Source organism: Oncorhynchus mykiss, chromosome 7 (assembly GCF_057628025.1).
Source record: "Oncorhynchus mykiss isolate SJ-2025 chromosome 7, ASM5762802v1, whole genome shotgun sequence".
In the NCBI taxonomy this organism is placed as follows: Eukaryota; Metazoa; Chordata; class Actinopteri; order Salmoniformes; family Salmonidae; genus Oncorhynchus; species Oncorhynchus mykiss.
Genome location: NC_143028.1, coordinates 70,077,466 through 70,101,091, shown reverse-complemented (window position 1 = coordinate 70,101,091; position 23,626 = coordinate 70,077,466). Strand labels below are relative to the sequence as shown.

Sequence of the window (23,626 nt, the reverse complement as noted above, 5' to 3'; positions counted from 1 at the left end):
AGACCTGAGACTGGGACGGAGATTTGTCTTCCAACAAGACAATGATCCAAAACATAAAGCAAAATCTACAATGGAATGGTTCAATAATAAACATATCCAGGTGTTAGAATGGCCAAGTCAGTTTGTGATTTGTTAAAAAAGTTTGAAATATCCAATAAATGTCGTTCCACTTCATGATTGTGTCCCACTTGTTGTTGATTCTTCACAAAAAAATACAGTTTTATATCTTTATGTTTGAAGCCTGAAATGTGGCAAAAGGTCACAAAGTTCAAGGGGGCCGAATACTTTCGCAAGGCACTGTACATTTTCCCAGGAGTGTTGTCAGTCACAATGTAAGTAACCTAATTTATGTTCCTCTTAATGCCTCTGTCAATTCGACAGCTACTGTCAGCAGTAATCATGGACCTATGAACCTGAGGTATACTGTTAGCACTGAGACTGTTAGGAAACCCACTGTGAGCAGGTCACCCTGCACTATCAGCTCAAATATCAATATCATAGTAATGTCTACCTCTGATAAGCCTCCCAGCAAAACAATAAAAACAATAAAGAAACTCAGAAAAACACTAAAAATATACCACATTAACACATGTAGCCTAAGCAACAAGGTTTTAATGAAATAGATAACTTCGTAGAAACAGAGAGCATACATATACTGGCTATCTCTGACACTCACTTAAATAATTCATTGGACAATACAGTGGTAGCAATATATGGTTCTAACATCTACAGAAGAGACAGGAATGCCAATGGGGGAGGTGTTGGTGTTCATATTCAAAACCACATTCCTGTAAAGCTTAGAGAGGGTATGATGTCAAATGCTGTTGAAGTAATATAGCTACAGGTTCACCTGCCTCACATAAAGCCTATTCATGTGGGAAGTTGCTGTAGACCATCACCAAGTGTTAACAGTCAGTAGCTGGATAATATGTGTGAAATGCTTGATAACGTATGTGACATCAACAGAGAGGTACTGTATATTTTCTGGGTGACCTAAATATTGACTGTCTATCATCAAGCTGTTCACTCAAGAAAAAGCTTCAAGCTGTTACCAGTGCCTCCAACCTGTTTCAGGTTATCAGTTAACCTACCAGGGTATTTACCAACAGCATCCACGTGTATTGATCACATCTGTACTAATGCTGCAGAGGTCAGCTCTAAAACAGTATCCACAACTAACCGATGTAGTGATCATAATATAGTAGACATATCTAGGAAAAACAAACTTCCAAAGGCTGAGCCTAATTTAATGTAGAAGAGGTCATACAAGAGGTTTTGTAGTGATTCCTATGTTGAAGATGTAAAGAATATTTGCTGGTCTGTATTTGTACAATGGATCCCCATTAGTTCCTGCCAAGGCAGCAGCTACTCTTCCTGGGCTCCAGCAAAATGAAGGCAGTTATACAATTTAAAAAAATATTACAATGCATTTCACAACAGATTTCACAACACATTAAATGTGTGCCCTCAGGTCACTAATCTACTACCAAATATCTACAAAACAAAATCTGTGTGTATAGTGCATATGTTATCATCCGTGTGTATGCATGTGTCTGTGCCTGTGTGTGTCTCATCACAGTCCCCGCTGTTCCATAAGGTGTATTTGTATCAGTTTTTTAAATCTAATTCTACTGCTTGCATCAGTTACTTGATTTGGAATAGAGTTCCATGTAGTCATGGCTCTATGTAGTCCTGTGTGCCTCCAATAGTCTGTTCTGGACTTGGGGACTGTGAAGAGACCTCTGGTCGCATATCCAGTCCTTAATTTGGATCGGATCCTGTTCCACCTCTCCGTTCTGGAACCTATCCGGTACCTCTCGTGGCATGAAAAGTCATTTTCACTTTTCGCAAAGTAATTTTTTTATTTAAAGTGATTGAAGTTTATTCGAGTTGACTTTTCATTAATTCTCCTGCCCCCACAAAACAGGTTATGTGAAAAAGTCCATTTTCAGCCCTGGCCTAATATTCTATAAATTGATTCGGGTTTGGTCCCGGGTTTATGGTTTGTGCAAAATTGTAACCTATGTTTGAGACCAAAGCTTGGTCTTGGCTGTGTTAGAAGCACACAAGTAACTCTTACATAACTACAATGAGATTAACTTTTTATGATCTCTCTCCCTCTCTGCTCTGATAGACATGAGCCTGCAACTCTTATCTCTCCAGCGTTGCACTTAATTAATTTTCTTATAGAATCAAAGTCGCGCGTAGGGTTCTGAAGGAACTGCAGCGCCCCTGATAAATTGAAATACATTTGCCAAAATTATAGAATTACTGCTGTCTGTTCAGAATTCAATTAAATCATTCAGAATAGCCTTCTACACCATGAGAAGGACTATAATTCACCCACAGAGGATCAATAGCTTAATCTTTTTTTAATAGCCTAGCTGTGGATTGTAGCCCAATAACAAGGAATAGCCTATAGTCAGGAACATGCTACAATGTAGGAGAAAAAGCAGCATGCAGACAAAATATAACTTTTGCAATATTTCAAATACAATCGGGGGAAAACACAGGTTGGAAACCATAACAACACCCACCCGTAGCCTTTCCTTCCAGTTCTATGCTGCCAATGACTGGAATGAATTGCAAAAATAGCTGAAGTTGGAGATCTCCCTCATTAAATTTAAGCATCAGCTATCTGTACAGTTTACCGATCGCTGGAGCTGTACACAGCCCATCTGTAAATAGCCCATCCAACTACCTACCTCATCCCCATATTGTTTAATTTACTTTTTTGCTCTTTTGCACACCAGTATTTCTACTTGCACATCATCATCTGCACATCTATAACTCCAGTGTTAATTTTCTAAATTGTAATTACTTCACCACTATTGACCTATATATTGCCTTACCTTCTTACACCATTTGCACACACTGTATATAGACTTTTTCTATTGTGTTATTGACTGTACGTTTGTTTATCCCATGTGTAACTGTGTTGTTGATTGTGTCACACTGCTTTGCTTTATCTTGGCCAGGTCTCAGTTGTAAATGAGAACTTGTTCTCAACTGGCCTACCTGGTTAAATAATGGTGAAATATATATATTTTTTTAATCAGCTAATGTCACATTTTGTGTTAACCTCAGAGCTTATTTTCACCGTTAATTTATCCCATATGAATGAATGGCTGAACAAACCAGAATTCATGAATGGCTGAACAAACCAGTTTCATTTCCAGTTTTTAGGTTGAGGATGACCAAAGACAGTACAGTATAAATTCTATGGCATTACAGTCATTTGACCCATCCTACCCTTGCACCTTGACTTTCTGATTAGTTTAACGCGGCACGTGTTTAATTTAACACGGCATGTGTATAAGTACAACCAGTTAGCACATTTCCAAGTTTCCTAGTTACGACCAAGCCAGCTGGCTGACGAGACGGCACTTTTTCTGAAAGACGCTAACCAAATTCCCATATCGATCAATGTGATACAATCCTTTTCCAAAGCGTCTGGTCTATATCTTAACATTAAGAAATGTGAACTCATGGCTGTCAAATATTGTGTGACACCTTCATATTATGGTATTCCAGTAAAAGAAAAACTTACATATTTAGGCATAACCATTACAAAGGATCAGAATTCTAGAGGCTTACTCAATTTGAACCCTCTTATTAAAAAACCCCAGAAGAAGCTAAATAAATGGTTACAGAGGGACTTATCTTTAAAAGGTAGAGTCCTAATAACCAAGGCTGAAGGTATCTCTAGACTAACATATGGTGCTCCATCTTCATATCTTAAAATAAGCAAGGAGATAGACCAGATGCTTTTCAACTTTCTGTGGAGAAACCGTACCATTACATTAGAAAAACTTGTGATGAACACTTGGTGGACTGAATTTTCTGGACTTTACTACCTTAAATAATACTTTTAAGATCAATTGGATAAAACAATTCCTAAGAAAACCCACTTCTATGTGGAATTTTATTCCTTATCATGTCTTCTCTACTTTTGGTGGCCAACTTCATGTTGGTTTGCAATTATAATATTGACAAAATTCCAGTGAAACTTTCTGCTTTTCATCGGCAGGTTTTCTTGTCATGGTCCTTAATTTATAAGCATAATTTTTCTCCACACAGATATATTTGGAATAATCGGGATATATTGTATAAAAATACTTCTTTGTTTTTAGAATATTGGTCCTGAAATAATATCCTATTGGTGAGCCAACTTGTAAATGCAGAGGGTCTTTTACTCAGTTATAAGGAATTCTTATCACTTTACAAGGTCCCTGTAACACCTAAAGATTTTGCAATTGTTTTAGATGCCATTCCCTCAGGTGTTGCTTTATTATTCAGGAACGTGTCAAGACCTGACCCTCAGAACCTACCTTCCATTGACCCTGTTGTCTCATCAGTAGGAAAGATTTGTTTTTCTTTTGGTCCATTCAACAACAGAGCGATATGATCCTTGTTTCAGCAGGATGTTGTATCTATCTATACCTTATGTCATGCCTTATTGGAATGGATTTATTGATAATATCTATTGGAAAAAAGTTTGGATGTTGCCACACACATACCTACTTGTTAAAAAAATTAAGGAAGTTTCATTTAAAATTATTCATAAATATTATCCTGCCAACCACAATATGAAGAAGTTTAAGGAAACCATAAACTCAAAATGTTCCTTTTGTAATGACCACCCAGAAACAGTGTTGCATCTTTTTTGGCATTGTATTCATGTAAGATAACCGTGGCAAGACATCAGTAGGTTTATAATTGAACACATTTATGAAGATCTTACACTATTGTGGAGAGATGTAATGCTTGGATTCTTTACCTACACTAGAAATAAGCTGAAACATTTTTATGTAATTCATTTAATTATTCTTTTGGCCAAATGTCATATTCACAAATGTAAATTTACAAACAAAACACCACATTTTCTTACCTTACAAAAAGAAATTGAACTGAATTTTAAGACAAATACTTAGAATTATTGTTAGAATTATAAGTGTATGTATGTCCCTTAAAGTCCTTGTGTAATGTGATATTTTACCCCCTAGCCCCGCCCCAAGCCCAATTGTTCTTTGTATATTATTTATACTTCCTGTATTGATTTGTTGTTAATAATAATAATAATAATAATAAATAGTTACGAACTTAACGTGAACGCGACATCTATCCCACTCAAAAGGGCTGTATATGTCAGCTGCAACATAACCAGGGCCGGAAGCAATACCATCATGAACATGCAGCATACACACTTGCAGCGCAGCTAGCTAGGCTAATTTAACTTTCCTAGTTGTATGCCGTATTATGTCCAGCAGAAAGCAGTATTCGTCTTCTACATTTACGAACCGTAATGCCTTTATTGGTTCAATGTAGCTAGCTAGCTAACAGATAGGCTAACTATGCTGACGTTAGCTGGATGGTGACGTTTGCTTGCTAGGAGAAACCCTCAGCTAGCGATTAAAATTGTGAAAATAGAATCGAGGACGAATTAATTAATAAGATCGGTGTTATTTTCTAGCTGTACGTAGATAACTAGCAGAAAACTAGGAGGGGAAAGCTAGCTACTGTTGCTGCTCTATTCAGTAGCTGGTCAACTAGATAATTAGTTTGCTAGCTAACCATGTCTTTTTCTTTTGCCCTCATTCAGGCTTGTAATCTTTTTGCAATTCCACGTTGTAAATTGCTGCTGTCAAAGCTGCAACTATAAACTTGAATTGCGTTACTAAAACACGAGGAGCGAGCAATTTGTTTACGGGGTAGAATAGCAACGACTGCATAACAGCACTAGTTGTAGAGGTTTAAGCCGAGAGCGGTCCTATGGTGTAATGGTTAGCACTCTGGACTTTGAATCCAGCGATCCGAGTTCAAATCTCGGTAGGACCTCGTCCTTTTGATTTAAAATATCCTTAGTCACAGAATTTATAAATTGCCCATCTTATTAACATTACAATTAATGGTGGTTATATCTCAGATTTAAATCATGGATGAATGTGAATTTGTTGTCTCATATCCATTCTCTGATATCCCCATAAATAGTCTACCACCACAGGCCTATTTTGATGGATCTAATAAAATCCCAAGGAAATATCAAATTTTTCAGAGGGAATTGCAATAAAGGCAGACATAATTAATTTTCAACCCTTTTATTTACTACATTTTCAGTAAAAAAAAGATGTTTTTCTTACACCATTTGTAGGCCTACAAACTTTCTCAGACACTTAAAATAGATTATTCCTGTCATATAAACTCCATATGAAAAATACAAACACGTACTTATTCAAAATATGTTTTCTTCATATAAAACACTCGATAACAAAACAGCAAAAAGAGTATAAAATAACCAAGTCTCAATAATGCAGTATACCTATACAAAACAAAATATGAGTGCTTGGTTATTGTCTTTGGCTTCAGTGAAACTGGTTTGCATACCTAGGCAATTAGACAATACGAATTTGTACCCCTTTAGTGTTGATGGAAGACTTTTTCTAATGTGATATTATAGTTGTCCTCAGATACCAGTAGGCGACTTCTTTCTCCAAGATAACACAGTAAAAATAAGATCATACAACTATTCAGTCTTTTCTTGCTGTATCCCATTCTGTGAAGCATGTTGAGCTGGGACTATTTTAAAGCTACAGTTGACTGCATGGTTCATTAGCAGGTTGATTTCATTTGCATATGAAATATAGTTTGATATCATATCAAAAACAAGTTTATCGGGGGAAGGATTCTTTACTGATTCTCAATGCGAGACCAATATTACTTACATGCTCACATTTAATAATTGCTACACAAAACTGCATAATGCACAATCATTAATAATGCATAAACATCATGTAGAAAAGCTATTTTAAGGTTTGGAAAATATTATTTGGGATACTGTGTGTGAATTAAACAAAGAAACCATAACAAAGACTATGGTCATGTTCATTAGGACACGCAAGGAAAACCTTTTCAAAAGCAAGTCCAGGTAGTCCCTCCCTGTTTCAGTTCGTTTGGTTATTAATGAACATGACCCAGGAAATGCTGACCTTTCAGTGCAACTATAAATGCAGTAAAATGACTCCCAATCCGCTTCCTATTTCTGACATTCCATTACACACACACATAGTGTATAAAACATTAAGAACTCCTTCCTAATATAAAGTTGCACCCCCCGTTTTCCCTCAGAACAGCCTCAACTCGTCAGGTCATGGATTCTACAAGGTGTTGAAAGCGGTCCACAGGGATGCTGGCCCATGTTGACTCCAATGCTTCCCACAGTTGTGTCAAGTTGGCTGGATGGACTTTGGGTGGTGGACCATTCTTGATACAAACGGGAAACTGTTGAGCATGAAAAAACCCAGCAACGTTGCAGTTCTTGACACAAACCAGTGCGCCTGGCACATACTACCATACCCTGTTCAAAGGCACTTACATTTTTTGTCTTGCCCATTCACCCTCTGAATGGCACACATACACAATCCATGTCTCAATTGTCTCCATGCTTAAAAATCATTCTTTAACCTGTCTCCTCCACTTCATCTACACTGATCGAAGTAGATTTAACAACTGACATCAATGAGGGGTCGTAGCTTTCACCTGGATTCACCTGGTCAGTCTATGTCATGGAAAGAGCAGGTGTTCTTAATGTCTTGTCCACAAAGTGTATTTACTGTATAACCCCCTTCCGGACTGTTTTCTCTTCAAAGAGGTTGACTATACAGACATTGGGTAACATAATACTGACCAACAAAACAAGTGATTTTCCATATCTGCATGTGTGCAAACTGGGTAGTCACTGACACCGTACAGGCTTTCACAATGCTTTCCTATTTAAAATGACAAATACTTCATAGTCATGAATAACATGATTAAATGAAAGGTGATGGCAAACAGTAACTGAATTGACGTTACAAAATAATCCACTCAATTGTAGAGGAAAAGCTTAAAGCTATCACCTCAAAAGTTATTCTGTACCTTTGTAATATACCGTCCTGATGGACATGATTGTGCCCAATCCGGTTCCTCACCAGTTGACAGCTGTCTTCAAACATGCAAAAACACACACAAACACACTGACCAATTTTGCAGACACACATACCCAAACCACCAATTTCCTTCCACACACCGATTTACACCCAGTTATGCCCTTTCTCTGTGGCCCCTGGGAGTCCTAACTCATCTGCGTTGCTGTTGCTGGGGCCCCAGCATGACCTTGTTGATGAAGTTGACGATGGCCACAGCCGGCTGCTCTGGGTCCATCTCGGCAAACAGGTGACACACATTCTCCGATGAGCTGCCAGTCCGCCTGGCCACGAAACCAAACACCCTGCAGGAGTGAGGGAAGAAGAGAGAGAAAGAGGGATGAGAGGAGGTGAAAGAGAATAGGATGTGTTTTTTTTAATATCTATGATGGTAGAAAACAGTTTTTTCAATGCACTCTTCTCATGAGAAGCACAAATATTACAGGAAACTCTGGAGCATCACATTACTATAGTCACTGTAGTTCTCTTCAGGTTCATTCAATGTAGGGATCTATTTGATAAGAGTCATAATTTTATAAAATGAGAACACTATGATAAATTGCCATGATGCACACACAATTATATCCACACACAGTCAGAAGCAGAGAAACAAGCACTTACTTGCTTGACTTGTTATCAGAATTAGTCCACCTGAAGCAGACAGACAGGGACATACAGACAACATGTCTTAGATGCATTGAGAAAGAAGAGCAGTCATACTGTCATGGTTGTTGTTCTAAATCAAAAAAGGCATACTATACTGTAGTTCTACAATACAGAGATTAATTGACCCAACCCTGAACCACAACGAAGTAGTGTTCAGCCTGTCAAAATACAAGGTCAACATCTCTACACAGCACGTATAAGTCATTGCTCACGACACGCCACATTTCAACTTTCATTCGGTGGTATTCACATGTGCACAAGGTCTATGTCGCAGTGATTGCATATAGGCCTAAAGCCAGAGCATCAGACCCCATTGTTCCATGCGTTGTCTTAACGCTACTCTAACGTTAGCCTGACATTGGGCCCACCTGTTGTCCTGAGGATCCACGCTGCTGAAGGTCACACTGTTGATGGGGTAGTGTCTCCTGAAGAAGAGTCTGCATAGTGGTTGTATTCATTAGGCACCAAACGGAAGAAAACAGAATCAAACAAGGAGGGCGTGGCAAACAAGGAGAGACTGCCTACACGTACACCATGATCCAATAAGAAAAGCGTATTTTAGTGTTCTGTTGCAAAATGTTTTAAAACACACCTCCTTTGACTGTCGGTCAGTGTGATGCCCTGAGTGGACACTTTGAAGTGGACCATGGTGGCCATGGGCTGAGGGTTCTGGGTCAGAGTGCACCTGGTCGCCTTGGAGACAGCCTGAGGCCCCGTTAGTGACTCTGTCTCCACAGAGTTTAGGTAGAGCACGTTACAGGCTGGATGGAGGGAGGGAGACAGAGAGAGGGAGGATGGGAAGGAGGGAGAGAGAGAGACTGAGAGATTAGGAATGATGGATGAACAGTATTTCGAGATGTAGATGGGTCATGTCACACCTACACAAGGCCCCATCGAACTTGAGATAAGCTTGCCGAGCTCAATGCATTGATAGAATGTGAGTGTTCGTTGATGTAAATGGGGTATATTTTACTAAGTCATGCTAGCATTCCACTCTGTTTACCCATCTCTCTACATGGACCTTGAGCGGCCACTACTGGCCAAAGCCTGCATTGCAGCTGTATTTTACCCTCAAACTTTCTCTCACCTGCGCCCTGTTTGAGGAGGTCAGCTGCTGTACTGGTGTTGCTGACACTCTGCAGCTCTCCGACCAAATCTGGAACACCACAATATCGTTAGGACATTTCCCCATGACACCACTAAACCATGCCAACTCTCTGTGTACATACATGCACAACACGCATCCATACTTACACATTATACACTCCCAATACACATTTCTCATAGACACGTTTACACCATACACTCTTTTAAGTGTAAATATACATTGAGTGTACAAAACATTAAGAACACCTTCCTAATATTGAGTTGCATAATGTACACTCAGCGTCTATTTGTATATTGTGTCGTGCACACACACACACATAGCCCATGCCATATTGATACAGGTATAGTATACAAAGAGTATCGGGCCCCATACTGTTTGATACAAAGTGATTCCGTTGAAACACAGGGATTTACCTTTCTCGGGGATGCATAGAGCGCATGGCAGGGAGATAGGGGTGAGTGAGCGCTGGTACACCAAGGCAGATAAACTTCCTAAAACACATACGCATAGCAGATCAACACAGGTGAAGGAGCGGAGACGAGGAAGGAAAGTCACTTTCTAACTATTTCCACACTACTGAGCCGGGCAGAGCTGTACTGCGCTGACCTGGTTACGCATACACAATAGTTCCTGGAAATGTCCTGTAAAGGATAACGTGAAGTGAAATATCTGAGCCAGCACTGAATTCCATGATAGTGTAAAAAGGGTATTAAAGCAATGATAAACTTAATTGTGAGGCCTACAGTGACATCTGCAGGACAGAAATAGGACTCACCGAAATAAGACTCATTCTGACACCCCTTTATCTTGACCCCCCGAGAGCCTGTCTCAATGAGGAAGTGTCTGACCAGATGCTCCTGATCAACCACTGAGACAGAGAGAGAGAAAAGGAGGGAGGAAGAGAGAGAGGAGCGAGGGATAGGGAGAGGCAGGGCGAGAGAGACACAGAGAAAGAGACACAGGGGGATAGGGGGAGGGATAGTGAGGGAGGGAGAGAGAGAGATAGAGGCTGAGAAAGATATATATACATACACTACCAGTCAAAAGTTTTAGAACACCTACTCATTCAAGGGTTTTCAGTCATTTTTACTATTTTCTACATTGCAGAATAATAGTGAAGACATCAAAACTATGAAATAACACATGTTGAATCATGTTGTAACCAAAATGTGTTAAACAAATCAAAATATATTTAATATTTGAGATTCTTCAAATAGCCACCCTTTGCCTTGATGACAGCTTTGAACACTCTTGCTATTCTCTCCACCAGCTTCATGAGGTAGTCAGCTGGAATGCATTTCAATTAACAGGTGTTCCTTCTTAAAAGGTCATTTGTGGAATTTCTTTCCTTCTTAATACGTTTGAGCCGATCAGTTGTGTTGTGACAAGGTAGGGGGGTATACAGAAGATAGCCCTAAAATACCATATCATGGCAAGAGCAGCTCAAATAAGCAAAGAGAAACGACAATCCATCATTACTTCAAGACATGAAGGTCAGTCATTGCGTAAATTTCAAGAACTTTGAAAGTTTCTTCAAGTGCAGTCGCAAAAACCATCTAGCGCTATGATGAAACTGGCTCTCATTAGGACCGCCACAGGAATGGAAGACCCAGACTGAGGTCCAAACACTTAAAAAAACACACCCTATCCCCTCAAGGGGTGAGGGAGGAAGGACTTATTTTTAAATGGACCACCCTTGGCCGGAAATTCGTCACTCGCTCATCCCGCCATGATTGTGTTTTCAGCCACCAGTAGATTGTGGGAGCTTTATATGCGTTACAGTCAATTTTGAGTGCATGTCTACTTATATTAAATATATAATTATTAATATACTGTATGATAGCTAGAACATGTATTATCTAACTAATGTTAAGCTGCCTAGCTGGAACTTCTGAAGGAAAATGTTTTATTTCTACAATTTCCAAAGATAACCATTCGTTTTAACTTACACTTGCATGTTGACTTCTCCATTAATGTTGTTTTTAAGTTTTCGTTGACGTTTTATGGCTGATGTACAATCGTCGCAAATTGAATTATGGGTAGTTTTAGGCCCCGGAGTGAACATAATAGTACACTCGTAAAGCCGACTAAAACGAGGGCTGAGGGGCTTACGTTGCAAACTTCCCTCCAAGAAAGCGACGGGGATTCCCCCAAGGGCATAAGGTGAGGGTAAGTGGACGAAGGTATGTCTTTTAAGTGTTTGGACCGCAGCCCCATAGTTACCTCTGCTGCTGAGGATAAGTTCATTAGCGTTACGAGCCTCAGAAATTGCAGCCCAAATGAATGCTTCACAGAGCTCAAGTAACAGACACATCTCAACATCAACTGTTCAGAGGAGACTGTGTGAATCAGGCCTTAATAATCAAAATGCTGCAAAAAAAACCACTACTAAAGGACACCAATAAGAAGAGACTTGCTTGGGCCAAGAAACACGAGAAATGGACACCGGTGGCCATTGGAGTCCAAATGTGAGATTTTTGGTTACAACTGCCATGTCTTTCAAAGACGCGGTGTGGGTGAACGGACGATCTCTGCATGTATATTTCCCACCGTAAAGCATTGAGGAGGAGGTGTTACGGTGTGGGGGTGCTTTGCTGGTGACGCTGTCTGTGATTTATTTAGAATTCAAGGCACACTTAACCAGCATGTCTACCACAGCATTCTGCAGCGAAACAACATCCCTTCTGGTTTGGGTATAGTGGGACAATCATTTATTTTTCAACAGAACAATGACCCAACACACCTCCAGGCTGTGTAAGGTCTATTTTACCAAGGAGAGTGATGGAGTGCTGCATCAGATGACCTGGCCTCCACAATCCCCCGACCTCAACAAAATTGAGAAGGTTTGGGATGAGTCGGACTGCAGAGTGAAAGAAAAGCAGCAAACAAGTGCTCAGCATATGTGGGAACTCCTTCAAGACTGTTAGAAAAGCATTCCAGATGAAGCTGGTTGAGAGAATGCCAAGAGTGTGCAAAGCTGTCATCAAGGCAAAGGGTGGCTATTTTGAAGAATCTCAAATATGAAATATATTTTGATTTGTTTAACACTTTTTTGGTTACTACATGATTCCATATGTGTTATTTGATAGTTTTGATGTCTTCACTATTATTATACAATGTAGAAAATAGTAAAAATAAAGAAAAACCCTTGAAGGGGTAGGTATTCTAACACCAATAGTCTGTGTGTGTGTGTGTATATATATATATATATATATATATATATATATATATATATATATATATATATATATATATATATATATATATATATATATATATATATATACATACATACACAGTTGAAGTCAGAGGTTTACATACACTTAGGTTGGAGTCATTAAAACTTGTTTTTCAACCACTCCACAGATTTCTTGTTAACAAACTCTAGTTTTGGCAAGTCGGTTAGACCATCTACTTAGCGCATAACAAGCAATTTTTCCAACTATTGTTTACAGACAGATTATTTTACTTATAACTCACTGTATTACAATTCCATTGGGTTAGAATATTACCTGTGCCTTTAAACAGCTTGGAAAATTCCAGAAAATTATGTCATGGCTTTAGAAGCTTCTCATAGGCTAATTGAAATCATTGAGTCAATTAGAGGTATACCTGTGGATGTATTTCAAGGCCTACCTTCAAACTCAGTGCCTCTTTGCTTGACATCATGGGAAAATCAAAAGAAATCAGCCAAGACCTCAGGAAAAAAAGATTGTAGACCTCCACAAGTCTGATTCATCCTTGGGAGCAATTTCCAAACGCCTGAAGGTACCACGTTCATCCGCACAAAAAATAGTACGCAAGTATAAATACCATGGGACCATGCAGCCGTCATACCGCTGCATACAGGAAGGAGACGCGTTCTGTCTCCTAGAGTTGAACATACTTCGGTGCGAAAAGTGCAACTCAATCGCAGAACAACAGCAAAGGACCTTGTGGAGATGCTGGAGGAAAGAGGTACGAAATAATCTATATCCACAGTAAAAACGAGTCCTATATCGACATAACCTGAAAGCCCGCCCAGCAAGGAAGAAGCCACTGCTCCAAAACTGCCATAAAAAAAAGCCAGACTACGGTTGGCAAATGCACATGGGGACATAGATCGTACTTTTGGGAGAAATGTCCTCTGGTCTGTTGAAACAAAAATAAAACTGTTTGGCCATAATGACCATCATTATGGTTGGAGGAAAAAGGGCGAGGCTTGCAAGCCGAAGAACACCATCCCAACCATGAAGCACGGGAGTGGCAGCATCATGTTGTAGGGGTGCTTTGCTGCAGAAGGGACTGGTGCACTTCACAAAATAGATGGCATCATGAGGATGGAAAATGATGTGGATATATTGAAGCAACATCTCAAGACATCAGTCAAGAAGTTAAAGCTTGGTCGCAAATGGGTCTTTCAAATGGACAATGACCCCAAGCATACTTCCAAAGTTGTGGCAAAATGGCTTAAGGACAACAAAGTCAAGGTATTAGAGTGGCCATCACAAAGCCCTGATCTCAATCCAAAATAACATTTGTGGGCAGAACTGAAAAAGCGTGTGCAAGCAAAGAGGCCCACAAACCTGACTCAGTAACACCAGCTCTGTCAGGTGGAATGGGCCAAAATTCACCCAATTTATTGTGGGAAGGTTGTGGAAGGCTACCCGAAACGTTTGACCCAAGTTAAACAATTTAAAGGCAATGCTACCAAAAACGAATTGAGAGTATGTAAACTTCTCTTCTACTATTCTGATATTTCACATTCTTAAAATAAAGTGGTGATCCTAACTAACATAAGACAGGGAGTTTTTACTAGGATTAAATGTCAGCATCCGACTTCAATTGTGTGTGTTTTTAAAAAAATATATAGATGATATTACTTCTAACAAAATAGAATAGGCAATGTATTTTTTTCAATGCTTTGTCAAATAAATAATTAATTCCCCATTACCTATGTTGTTGTTGATGTTGTTTGAAGGATGGCTGGCCACCTTGAGGGCCAGACCGTAGGCCCCTTGAAAGGAGTTACTGTTCCTGATCAGGAAGGAGCCGGGCTCTTTGTCCTTCAATACAGCGATGGCTACAAGGGGGACACTAGAGTAAGTATTACTACGGTAGAAATTAGTTACCTTAGTTAATTCAAGTATACACTACAACAGTATTTCTCAAATCAAGATGATCGTACATTTATTTTTACCTTTATTTAACTAAGTCAGTTAAGAACAAATTCTTATTTTCAATGATGGCCTAGGGACATTGGGTTAAATGCCTTGTTCAGGGGCAGAACGACAGATTTGTACCTTGTCAGCTCGGGGATTCGAACTTGCAACCTTTCGGTTACTAGCCACTAGGCTACCTGCCACCTGGGGGGGGGGGGGGGGGGATCTAAATAAAGGGGAATCCTTCAAAACTTTAACCCAGGCCTGTGCCCTTACCTTGGTCTCTGGAGATGCAAGGCTTGTACCAGAACTTGGAGCTGTCCTGTACAAACTTGGATTTGACTTTGCTGCTTTCCTCTCTGACAATAGGGGGCGTCAGTCTTCGTCTGACCAGTGGGGGGAGCCCCCCCACCCCCACCGAGTGGGAGACAGTGACGTGGAGGGGGCTAGATTGGGGAGAGGTACCCATGGGTCCTATGGCACCCAGCGAGGAACTAAGGATGGACTGGGAGCCATGCCCGCTGCGGTACCCTGGCATGGAAGACAGGCGCCTCTTTTCGGGGAGTGGGGGCTGGGCGGCAGGGATAGTGACAGCGGTGTACCCCGAGTATGGGATGTGGGGGATGTTGAGAAGGGGATAGTAGTAGGACGCCAGGGGGAAGGTGGGGGTGTTGTACCCGTCAGGGACAGGGGATGGAGTTTTGGGGTCATTGTCATTCACAGGGGTAAGTCTTCGCCCAGCTGGGTCCATGGCCAATGGAGAGGGCTGAGGGGAGGGACGTCGCTCTGGGGAGCCAATGTAAAGGTGTGGTGAGGGAGGGGCAGAGCTGAGGGTAGAGCAAGGGCTCGGTGATGCACTGCAGCCTCTTCCTGATTGGGGTGAGCCACTGCCATTGAGTTTCACTTGGACAGGGACGATTGAATGCCTTGAGCTCGGGACGGCAGTGGTCTGAGTGGACATCTCTAGTACTCTCTCCGCAACCTTCAATTCCCCATCCTCAGCTGTAGTGGGAGGTGGATGCACACTTGCACTTATAGTGTGCACCTCCATGTGCACTTGTTGTGAGTCACTAGGGTTCACACATTCACTCAGCTTCTGTATGGACTCTTTAGAACAGCTGTCACTGCCTTGCTTTTGTGAAACTATCGATGGTGTTGTTGTGGATTTTACAGCTTGGTGCGGTGTCCTTTCGATCTCCGGCGTGATACTGTTACTATTGGTGTTAAGCTCCAGGATGGTGGAGGTGGAGGCTGGCTCTGCAGAAATGGGGGTCCCACTGAGGGGCTCTATCTGCTGGGGCTCTTGACTTGGCTCCTGGCGACCATCTGGAGGACTCAGGGGGAAACCTTCTACAGTGTCGTCAAATGTCTGTTCATCTGGCTTCCTCTCACTGGAGGAGAGCGAGAGAGAGATTTGTTTCTGCTCATTTACACATTTCAAAAGTGCTGAAGACAACATAGTAGAAAAGGTACATAATGATTTTCCAGTATTCACTAAGAACCAAACGGAGGCAAGCGGGCCAAAATGGGGAGGGACCTAGCTGAATTTGTCAGGTTTTTAGATAAACTCAGAAAATAAGGTCTGAGGTGAACACAGGCTTACGAGATCTTATACTTTTTGTTCTATGAGATAATCTTCATCAGCTAACGTCACTGTTGGTGAATTTTGAATGATTTATGTAATAAAAAAAAACACACGAAGGCTTCCTAATTCATAAAGGTCATGTTAACTGACTGATATTATCTTCTAGAACAACACGTAGAAGATCTCCTAACCCTGTGTTCACCTCAGACCTTATTTTCGGCGTTTATCCCAAAACCCTATTCTTTCCACATTCATTTTCCCCATGGGAATGGCTGAACAAACCAGAAGTTATTCATTTTCCCCATGGGAATGGCTGAACAAACCAGAAGTTATTCATTTTCCCCATGGGAATGGCTGAACAAACCAGAAGTTATTCATTTTCCCCATGGGAATGGCTGAACAAACCAGAAGTTATTCATTTTCCCCATGGGAATGGCTGAACAAACCAGAAGTTATTCATTTAAGTTTTTTAGGACTACAAGCTGGCGAGCTCCATTGGCAGAATACATCACTGGTTTATTACTGGTTTAATATATAACTGTATACAGTGTTGGGGAAGCTACTCTGAAAATATAGTTTACCAAGCTACCAATTACTTCACACTGGAAGAAGTTAAGCTACCCGTAAGAAAAATATACACTGCTCAAAAAAAATAAAGGGAACACTTAAACAACACAATGTAACTCCAAGTCAATCACACTTCTGTGAAATCAAACTGTCCACTTAGGAAGCAACACTGATTGACAATACATTTCACATGCTGTTGTGAAAATGGAATAGACAACAGGTGGAAATTATAGGCAATTAGTAAGACACCCCCAATAAAAGGAGTGGTTCTGCAGGTGGTGACCACAGACCACTTCTCAGTTCCTATGCTTCCTGGCTGATGTTTTGGTCACTTTTGAATGCTGGCGGTGCTTTCACTCTAGTGGTAGCATGAGACGGAGTGGCGGAGTGGCTCAGGTAGTGCAGCTCATCCAGGATGGCACATCAATGCGAGCTGTGGCAAGAAGGTTTGCTGTGTCTGTCAGCGTAGTGTCCAGAGCATGGAGGCGCTACCAGGAGACAGGCCAGTACATCAGGAGACGTGGAGGAGGCCGTAGGAGGGCAACAACCCAGCAGCAGGACCGCTACCTCCGCCTTTGTGCAAGGAGGAGCAGGAGGAGCACTGCCAGAGCCCTGCAAAATGACCTCCAGCAGGCCACAAATGTGCATGTGTCTGCTCAAACGGTCAGAAACAGACTCCATGAAAGTGGTATGAGGGCCCGACGTCCACAGGTGGGGGTTGTGCTTACAGCCCAACACTGTGCAGGACGTTTGGCATTTGCCAGAGAACACCAAGATTGGAAAATTCGCCACTGGCGCCCTGTGCTCTTCACAGATGAAAGCAGGTTCACACTGAGCACGTGACAGACGTGACAGAGTCTGGAGACTCCGTGGAGAACGTTCTACTGCCTGCAACATCCTCCAGCATGACCGGTTTGGCGGTGGGTCAGTCATGGTGTGGGGTGGCATTTCTTTGGGGGGCCACACAGCCCTCCATGTGCTCGCCAGAGGTAGCCTGACTGCCATTAGGTACCGAGATGAGATCCTCAGACCCCTTGACCATATGCTGGTGCGGTTGGCCCTGGGTTCCTCCTAATGCAAGACAATGCTAGACCTCATGTGGCTGGAGTGTGTCAGCAGTTCCTGCAAGAGGAAGGCATTGATTCTATGGACTGGCCCGCCCGTTCCCCAGACCTGAATCCAATTGAGCACATCTGGGACATCATGTCTCGCAACATCCACCAGCGCCACGTTGCACCACAGACTGTCCAGGAGTTGGCGGATGCTTTAGTCCAGGTCTGGGAGGAGATCCCTCAGGAGACCATCCGCCACCTCATCAAGAGCATGCCCAGGCGTTGTAGGGAGGTCATACAGGCACGTGGAGGCCACACACACTACTGAGCCTCATTTTGACTTGTTTTAAGGACATTACATCAAAGTTGGATCAGCCTGTAGTGTGGTTTTCCACTTTAATTTTGAGTGTGACTCCAAATCCAATCAATTTGATTTCCATTGATAATTTTTGTGTGATTTTGTTGTCAGCACATTCAACTATGTAAAGAAAAAAGTATTTAATAAGAATATTTCATTCATTCAGATCTAGGATGTGTTATTTTTGTGTTCCCTTTATTTTTTTGAGCAGTGTAGTTTACCAAGCTACCAATTACTTCACACTGGAAGAAGTTTACATAACTAAAGTTTGAAAAAGTAGTTCACTACATCCAAACTACTTTGTAAAAAGAATATATGTAAATCTGAAATGTCATAGACTACAAATTGCAAGAACAGTTCACTTTGGAGTCATATGTTAACAGAATGTGTAATTTAGCTTATTAAACACAAAAACAATGTTTAAAGTGAGAATTAGGCAGGTCTGATGCTGAAAAAGATTACATATCCTTTTCCAGAGTTCTCTTCACCACTATGTGTCACACAATTCACACTGAAAACACAAACCTAAAGCAAACACCGCTCCCACTCTCCCAATACTAACCTTTGCCCCAGCGACCCCTGGGAAGAAGAGTCCTCCATACTCACACTGTTTTGCACCACATATGATGCACCTAGAGAGAAATAAAGAGAGCGAGAGACAGAGCGACAGAAGGAGAGAGGGGGGAGTAAAATGAGAGAGGAGAGTTCAAGAAAGAAAGTCCAGTTGCATTTTATCCGTCTAGTGTAAACATGTGCATAATACAGTACCTGTGAGATCAGTGTGGAACCGTCAGGGCCTTCTAGGCCTTCAGAGAAGCTCTAAGGATTTATAAAAATGTATAATTTAAAAAAATGAAATGTTGTTTTAATTTATTTTTCATCTTTACAATAATTGTAATAATTTCCTGATTTCATCTCTTCAGTTTGTGTTGGAAAGAGAAGGGTTAATACTGAATAGAACAAATCATCCAATCAGGATTTTCTTTGGTGGTCTCTGGGTAGATAAAACTAGCTAGCTCAGCCAACAATTGGCTGACCTTCAGGAACTGGACTGAAGGCCTCTGCCATTCAACTGTATTAGTGCAGAATTTTGGAGTGACAGTGGAATTAACCAATCATATTTTGACTTGCAATGGGTGGGACAAGGCCTCGACAGGACACTACTGAGAGCATAAGAGGTAATGAATCAATATACAGAATAGTAGGCTGATAGTAGCTAATACAGTAGGTGGTGGCAATACACTAATAGGTTGTAGTCTGCCATAAAACCTTAAAGCAGAAGAAGAGAGCGCAAGACAAAAAAAATCTGTCGCAAGCACTAGTTCACACGCTAATGCTAGTTATGTTAGCTAGCTTCCGTTGTAGTAGTGTGACAATGGTGACGGCGGCTGCAGCAGCGGTTGTTAGTTTGTTAGCGTAACCCTTTTCAAGATTAACTTTCAAACTTCATTTACAATTTATCCTTATCTGGTGAGTGAAACTGTTTGTTGTTGCAGCTCGCTTGCTGTTAGCTATCTCTTTGAAAATCATGACCGTGAAACATTGTTGCATTTAAACTTTAGACCACTGGTTAGTGTGATGAACGTGATAAAATATATTTGAAATGGGAAGAAATAGCTGGTTTGTTAATAAAAATGTTGGCGTGAACTGCTTGCGATTTTGTAGTGGTATGATTTCATGGGGCCTACTGGAGTGAATGGGCTGCTTATCCTTTAACATTATTTGATGCTGTGTGTGACTACTGTCGCCTGTCTATCAGCCCTGTCTATGTGTTAGACCAAAACTGTCTCTCCTTCAGCACCATGGAGTGGATACGTATTACAGTCGCTGTACTTTTAGCACCATGAGTCTGTCACCTTTGATGTGACACTGTTCTTGTCGCTGTTGGTGATTGTGGTGTTGGCCAGAGGTGGGGACTCGAGTCACATGACTTGGACTCAAGTCAGACTCAAGTCAGAAATACGGCTGATGGCTTGCAACTCAAATTTGACTTCAACACCAATGACTCGTGACTTGACGTGGACTTGAGCCTTTTAAAAATGATGCTATTAAAAAAGTGTGCAGCGCATCAACTCTTCATTTAGCGGATTACAGTTTGAATCGGACAGCAGCCAATCAAATTGTGCCAACTGAGAAAAAGTTGTGTGTGGCAGTGCAGAGGAACGTCGGCAGGTGAATTCAGATGGAGGCTTTGAAAAGATGGTACCCGAAAGTATTATTTTTGGATATAAAGACTACGCTGTATCAACAAAAAACGGATTGCAACTTGCAAAACATGCGGGAAGAAAATGACAGACGGAGGCGCAACAATTTCCAACTTTGTTCGACATTTGAAGCTGCACAAAGAACAGTAAGTCGTGGATAATATGGCCGACAGCTATTTATTTTATTACTTTACTGGTGTATCATGTAGGCTAATATAGCCGACAGCTATTTATTTTATTACTTTACTGGTGTATCATGTAGGCTAATATAGCCGACAGCTATTTATTTTATTACTTTACTGGTGTATCATGTAGGCTAATATAGCCGACAGCTATTTATTTTATTACTTTACTGGTGTATCATGTAGGCTAATATAGCCGACAGCTATTTATTTTATTACTTTACTGGTGTATCATGTAGGCTAATATAGCCGACAGCTATATATTTTATTACTTTACTACTATCATGTAGGCTAACGTAACGTTAAATCAATGAGCCTTTACACAGTCAGTCAGTGCGGGAACGTGCTCATTGCACCAAGATTGAGCTACAACTGGCTAGACAGTTGGTAGCCTAAATCCTGCCTGATGTTTCTGCTGTTCCTAAAACCATTAACATACGTTAGCCTACTGTAACCACACAGAGTGTGTGTGTGTGTTAAGTCTGGGCGACTTGTTCAAGACTACATCGCCGAATTGCGATCCTCGATAGTCGATCACTATTGGGGGGGGGGTGTCTTTCTCATGGCTACCCATGTATTTCCATGGAAATATGACGTTTATTTGGAAAGTAATAAATATATAGATATTTTGAAAAGCATTCGTGATTTGCGTAAATGTAATATACTATTACTCTTGTTAAAAATATGAAATGGTATTACATTTGGTGAAGAGCACATTATGACTTGTTTAGGACTCAACTCAAAGTTAAGGACTTGAGACATGACTTGATACTTGATGGTCTTGACTTGAGACTTGCCTCGGACTTGCCTGTCTTGAGACTTAAGTTGATGGTCTTGACTTGGGACTTGAGTGCTAAGACTTGAGACTTACTTATGACTTGGTCCCAACTCTGGTGTCGACTACCAAAAATGGTGTAAACAATGCATTATTTTATGCTGTGTGTCATGTTGTGTCCATGCCGGTTCTTTCTCTGTGTGTGTGGCAGCCCGAAGCGCAGCCAGACATGTTTAATTAATTCCTAATGTCATCAAAAAGTATTGCTCCTCCTTCACTACAACTAGATGTAATGTCAGGCGCATTAAGTGATGCTATGTTTTCTGTTATTTTCTGGATTTTTTTGTTTGATACAACATATTGGAAGACTTTTGGTCCCTCTGAAGGCCTAGGTCCTATAGTCACGGTTCACCACTGTGTGAGGTTGCATCACTTACAAGTGTCAGTCTTTTGCTGCAGGTCGGTGGGTGGTTCCAATTGGGAGTCACCAGGGTTTGGGCTACCAGGGGGCAGGGGTAAGGTGGACCCAGACTGGTACCCCGAGGCATACCTCGGGCTCCCGTGTCTCCCCGAGGGGGAGTCCTGCTGGTAGGGAGAGCAAGGGCAGGAGTGGCAGGGGGGTAGGGGTGTGTTGTACCCACTGCTGCCACCAGGGTTGTCCAGGAGGGGTTGGGGGCTGGGGTACCCGGGACCCTGACCCAGGGGGGAGTGACAGCCTATATAGGGTGACATCCCTCTCACTGACCTCCGTTGCCAAAACTCGGCCTCTCTCTCCGCCTCCCACAAATTATCTGGCTCCCATAGCTGAGAAGGCCCCTCCCTCCCCCGCCTCAGCCCCGCATCCCTGTCCCACAGCTCAGAGTCCTGCCCTCGGGGCCAGTGCAGGCTCTCTGGTTGGTCCGGGCACAGCGGGTGGAAGGCTCTGGCTGAAGCCGATTGGTGCTCTTGCCTGCAGGTGCAGTCTCGGCATGGGCAGCCATCAGAGCGAGGAGGAGCCGCTGGGCTGAAAAACATCTCCCTATGTGGGCTGGAGGGCAGGGATTGGTGGAAGACGCGAGGTGGGGCAGGGCGGGTGGCGGGGTAATGAAAGACCCGACACTCCTCTCCACCGCAGAAGAGCCTATTGGAGACCGGGATGGTGTGGGAATTTGGGGGGGCGTGTTCAGGGGCGGGGTAGGGGTAGCATGGCCGATGGAGACAGGGTAAAGGGGGCGGGGGACATTCCCATGGCAAATTGGGCAGGGGATGGGCACTATGGCGATGGCACATGTCCAGATGGGGCTCCAGGGGGCAAGGAGACACCGGCTGCTGGGAGGGTAAGGCGGATAATGCTTGGCTCTTTAGGTTCCCCTTGGTGCTGCTGTTATAGCGGGTCATACAATGTCCGTTAGCAAAGCACGGCTCCCTCTCCCAACCCGATGCCTCCCCACACTTCTGACATCTTCGACCGTGGCATGACCACTGCTCCCGCCTCAGCCCTCCTTCTGGAACAGAGTCTCCATCATCCAAAATTGCAGTTTCTCGGTCCCTCTCCCTCTGCATTGCCCTGTCTCTCTCTCCACCCTCCCCCCTCCGCAGTAGACAGTCCACCACCTCCTTCTCATTCTCCAGGCGGGATAGGGGGCAAGGAGGGGGGTCCTCCATGTGTTCGGAGGGGGTGGAGGAGCGTCCCGAGTCGGAGCTGAGCGACAGGGGCTGAGGTTGAGATTGAGGCTGGGCCGGTGGAGGGGGCTTGGCTGTGGGGTTGCCTGTGGAGCATGCATTGGGAGAACCCCGGCCTCGATGCTTCTTCACCTGGGCGTACAGGCTGCCATCCAGAGGACCACGCGTGTGGGAGATGTCTGACAACCAGAGAGGGATTCAGGGTTACCTTGTGTGTATGAGTCCAGGAATGTTGTCTTGGTGGCGTGAGTATGTACACCAGAGATGTGTGGGTATAGTTGCGTGCATGATAAACTATGTATGTCTGTAGGGCAGAGTGGGGTAAGTTGAGCCATTTTTTACATTCAGTATCACTCCTTCAAGGG

At 42.3% G+C, this 23,626-nt stretch overlaps 1 protein-coding gene and 1 non-coding gene across 7 annotated transcripts in view; one reads left to right on the top strand and one right to left on the bottom strand.

The window, feature by feature from the left end:
• The first annotated feature begins 5,766 nt into the window (after nt 1-5,766).
• trnaq-uug (transfer RNA glutamine (anticodon UUG)) lies at nt 5,767-5,838 on the top strand. Its single transcript has one exon. It is a non-coding gene; the product is annotated as a tRNA-Gln (tRNA).
• Nucleotides 5,839-6,082: 244 nt separating this feature from the next.
• The window catches only part of LOC110528494 (tensin-2), a 60,480-nt gene continuing 42,936 nt past the window's right edge, over nt 6,083-23,626 (bottom strand). For all 6 annotated transcript variants that reach the window (XM_090241855.1, XM_090241856.1, XM_036984077.2 and 3 more), the window contains 11 exons: nt 22,037-23,440; nt 19,001-19,070; nt 15,153-16,267; nt 14,669-14,797; nt 10,511-10,603; nt 10,149-10,226; nt 9,715-9,783; nt 9,220-9,388; nt 8,996-9,064; nt 8,583-8,612; nt 6,083-8,266 (listed from right to left, as the gene is read on the bottom strand). In XM_090241855.1, the coding sequence (XP_090097981.1) occupies nt 8,116-8,266; nt 8,583-8,612; nt 8,996-9,064; nt 9,220-9,388; nt 9,715-9,783; nt 10,149-10,226; nt 10,511-10,603; nt 14,669-14,797; nt 15,153-16,267; nt 19,001-19,070; nt 22,037-23,440 (3,377 nt within the window). In that variant the 3' untranslated portion in view covers nt 6,083-8,115. The remainder of the gene's footprint in view (nt 8,267-8,582; nt 8,613-8,995; nt 9,065-9,219; nt 9,389-9,714; nt 9,784-10,148; nt 10,227-10,510; nt 10,604-14,668; nt 14,798-15,152; nt 16,268-19,000; nt 19,071-22,036; nt 23,441-23,626) is intronic.